The sequence below is a fragment of the Atta cephalotes genome (genome assembly GCF_000143395.1).
Source record: "Atta cephalotes unplaced genomic scaffold scaffold00013, whole genome shotgun sequence".
Classification (NCBI taxonomy): Eukaryota; Metazoa; Arthropoda; class Insecta; order Hymenoptera; family Formicidae; genus Atta; species Atta cephalotes.
The window spans coordinates 3,265,331-3,269,240 of record NW_012130077.1 but is presented as its reverse complement, the minus strand read 5'-3'; the positions used below and the strand labels follow the sequence as shown (position 1 = coordinate 3,269,240).

Sequence of the window (3,910 nt, the reverse complement as noted above, 5' to 3'; positions counted from 1 at the left end):
TATATATATGTTACTTATTATAGTAGTATATATATAGTTAGTAGTAGTAGTGTGTGTGTGTGTGTGTGTGTGTGTGTGTGTGTGTGTGTGTGTGTGTGTGTGTGTGTGTGTGTGTGTGTGTGTGTGTGTGTGTGTGTGTGTGTGTGTGTGTGTGTGTGTGTGTCTGTGTGTTTTAATTATATATATATATAATAGACAATTTACATAAAATCTATTTTTCATAATTCGGAAAAAGATAATAATAATATTATAAACATTGCAGCTATGTTGCTGTTTCCAATAAAATAAGTAGATTTACTTAAAAAGAAAATATTTAGACTATAAGAATCTAAGAATCATTGATTAAAGTTAACGAGGTTTTAACAAGTCTAACGAAAATTCGCTCGACAAGTTTCTTTAAATCTATACTTTCCTCTCAGTTGGTTGAACATTCTGGAGAGAATTCCACGTCCGGTGTCCTCCGTAGGTTTATCGATAATTTCATTGTTCTCATTATGAGGATTTCTACGTAACATACGACTCAGCGATATGGCTCGAGAATGAACAAAAAGCTTCCTGGGCAAACCGTCTTTGTCGACAAGTTTAAACATCCTTCCTAAAGAGTTTGTTTTTTCTTTTCTCGATGTTTTTTCGTTATAGTCATCTACGCTTGTCATATTCTAAAGAGATAAAGAAAAGCCAAAGGTGTCAAATATAAATCGTTAAAACTAAGACTGATTTGCTTCGACATTTGAACTTTAAAGCTTCGAAGATTCGAAGTTTTGATATTAAAATTTTCGAATATATTTTTTTTTTCGCATCAAATATATTTTTCAAAGTTTCGAAGTTAACATCAAACTTCACAGCTTCGAAGATAACTTTAACTTCAAAAGTTTGCAGTTAAAGATTCAAATTCTTTTTTCAAATCTTCGTTGTCAAAAATAACAGCTTTAGTTAAAACTTTTACGTCAAGTTATTCAAATTACAAATAAGAATAATGTTACTTTAAAATCTAGTTTATATAACCAATTATCTTTAATGTAAATATAGTCTCGATTAATTAATGCTGTTTTGCGATCGTAATCTACAGCGATTAATGTATTGACATGCATTTCACTAGTTCTAATTAAACAATCAATTACACATTCGTTGTACTAATGAGATTACCGATAAATTTAGAGATAAATCAGATTATTAAGAAAGTTTCAGTTTTTAGTATAAATATATACGTTTTAATTATAACAATAAATATATTAAATATTATAATTCAGAACCTATTAAATTTCTTAAAGGTTAGATTATTTAGTAAAAATTCGAGAAAAAAGTAATTATATTTTCAATCAAATTCATTTCTTCACAAATTTATTTTAGAAGAAGTTAATAAAAGAAACGCAAAGATTTTGCAAAATAATCGGATACGGATACAAAACGCATATTATAGACACACGAAACATATTAAAATATGTTTAAGATCAAAATGCGGTCAGTATGTATTTCAATTCATTTTCATTATCCTGACAATTTCAAGATTCAATCTTTCTTCATATATACATCATGAGATATTACTAAAGCTCGAACATAATCGTCCCCAGATGCACCTTACATTTATTAAATACTCATCAAATTTACTAAATTATTAAATTTATTAAATTATCATGCTCTGAGGATCCAAATCACTTACAGTATCCAAACCTGAAAAAGACCTTCCTACAGTAGGTGTACGCGTTTTAAACATCTTTCCCATTCTATCCAACGTGGCGCTCTTCAATCTCCTAACATCTTGTCTAACGGCTTCCGTTCTCGATATCGTTCGAGATAACTCCGGTATTTCCTTTGTTCTTGATGGGCTAATCCGTCGAGCAGAATCTGTTATCGTTTCGGAAACTATATTTTACTTCAAAATGAAATGTCTTTTATATTATCACATCTAGTTATATTAATTCATGGAGGATCTTTTTATAAAAGATCGATAACACGTTACATTTTAATATTTATAATATGTTATTTATACTATTAGTTTTTAATCAAAATAATATACGCGAAAGCAATGCAATGACACAACCATTCGCATTTCGTGATTTACCTTTTTAAATAAACCACTTCTGTATATCGTGATTGGCAAATCGATCGATATCTAGTCCGCCTACTACATGGCAATAAATACGACAGCAATAAATGCGAAGATTCTCGCGATTGAAACGCGATTCGTGAACGCAAGTTTATATGTAACACCAATTCAATTTCTTAGGAGAAAATATCAAACGAAAGTAGTCTCATTCATCACATCGCGATGAACTGTTAGAGAAGTTACACTTATATATAGTTGGCGAACACCTTTTTTAGGTCGAGCCACAGATGTTACGACAAAATAAATCACGAAATAACTCCTTCAAAGTTTCATATCGAGTATGGAATTCACATCAAATGGAATGTCGTTTTTTAAATCAACATTTTCCTGCAATCTTATATCTCTCGTCTCGCAAAACTTCATTCTGTGTGCATATGTGTTTTTCATCACTGCAAAGAGTTACTAGATCAAAAGAAAATTATCTACATGAATTTCGCGTATGCTGCTGCGTATGTTATTGCGTACTGATGATAATGTTAAATATTATCTTTGTTACAACGGACATATCAATACAAAATGTCAAAGAGTTAAAGCAAATAGATGACATATCAATACAAAATGTCAAAGAGTTAAAGTAAATAGATGACTAGATAGATGCGAACGAATTGAATGATAATTTCTTTTCTTAATGGATTTCAAATGAAATAAAATTAAAAACACACAAGATAAATTGCTATGTGAGGAAAAGATATTCATGTATTTTTAAATTCTTCATAGTCAGCTATAATTATGTTCATTCGATATATATTTGTGTAGAAAAGGAAAAAAGCAAATAAATTACTTAATCTGTTTTTTCCTGTCTTATAATCGGAGATATTAATTAAAATTTATTAATTAATTATAACTAATTAATTAATTAATTAATTAATTATAATAACAGCATACAACGAGTTTCTGTACTCGTGTGTGCCTGAGATTATCAGAAAATTTAGTGCGCCGAATATGCAAGAAGAGAATTGATTGATTGACTCACTCGGAGATATCCAAGATTCGCCGTTCTCATTGATTATTTCCTGCTTTGCTAACATTCTGTCATTTTCTTCGTAACATGCGCCATTAACAACCTAATATAGATATGTCAATGCAATTCCGTTTCATCTTCTATTCTGATATACTTGTATTTATACGAATTATTAAAACGAATTTAGTAAAGCAATTCGACTTAATGCACGGTATGTTCTAATAAATTCGGGCAGGGTACAACTAACCTGATATTGTGATTGATCCCTTTCGAAAATTTTCACATCCGGTTCGTTCACTGGCATTGCGTATGCGAGAGTAATGTTTATCGCGGATGTAATTCTCAATTCTCTTCTCTTACATGAATTTCTGAGCGAATATGAAGCATGGGCAGTACAGCATGCAATCTAATATTAAACAATATTGCTATATATGCAAGTCACAAGCAATAATGGCGAAAAATGTATTGATCATATCGACTTGTTACAATGTAAAAGCGGTTCGCATGTGAGCCCGTCTCATTTCCATCAGAAAGAAAAGAGCTTTCTTGATGGAGTCAAGGAGCTTACATGGATATTTCGACCAAAGTATTCTGGCTTTTTGCGAAAGCCAGCGTGAGTAAAATATTGAATTTCAATCAAATGAAAGCACTCAGCCTGTATGCAGACGTTATCGTGTCTATTGGATGATAGATCCGGTTTACGAGTCACCGTCGAAACCTTTCTCTCCACGGAAACGAGATCTTCGGCAACGAGAGGGATGACTTAATCTTTTATCGAGCATCAGATGGATGTCTTCACATTCCTCGATGAAACGCCTCTGTTACGTTGTCGACATGAATTA

At 31.4% G+C, this 3,910-nt stretch overlaps 1 protein-coding gene across 1 annotated transcript in view; it reads right to left on the bottom strand.

Annotated features, from left to right (window-relative positions):
- Window positions 1-3,372, bottom strand: part of LOC105617698 — a 3,793-nt gene extending 421 nt beyond the window's left edge. The window contains exons 1-4 of the mRNA XM_012199253.1: window positions 3,316-3,372; window positions 3,081-3,171; window positions 1,661-1,845; window positions 374-659 (exon numbers count right to left, since the gene is read on the bottom strand). Of these exons, the coding sequence (XP_012054643.1) occupies window positions 374-659; window positions 1,661-1,845; window positions 3,081-3,171; window positions 3,316-3,372 (619 nt within the window). The remainder of the gene's footprint in view (window positions 1-373; window positions 660-1,660; window positions 1,846-3,080; window positions 3,172-3,315) is intronic.
- Window positions 3,373-3,910: the final 538 nt, after the last annotated feature.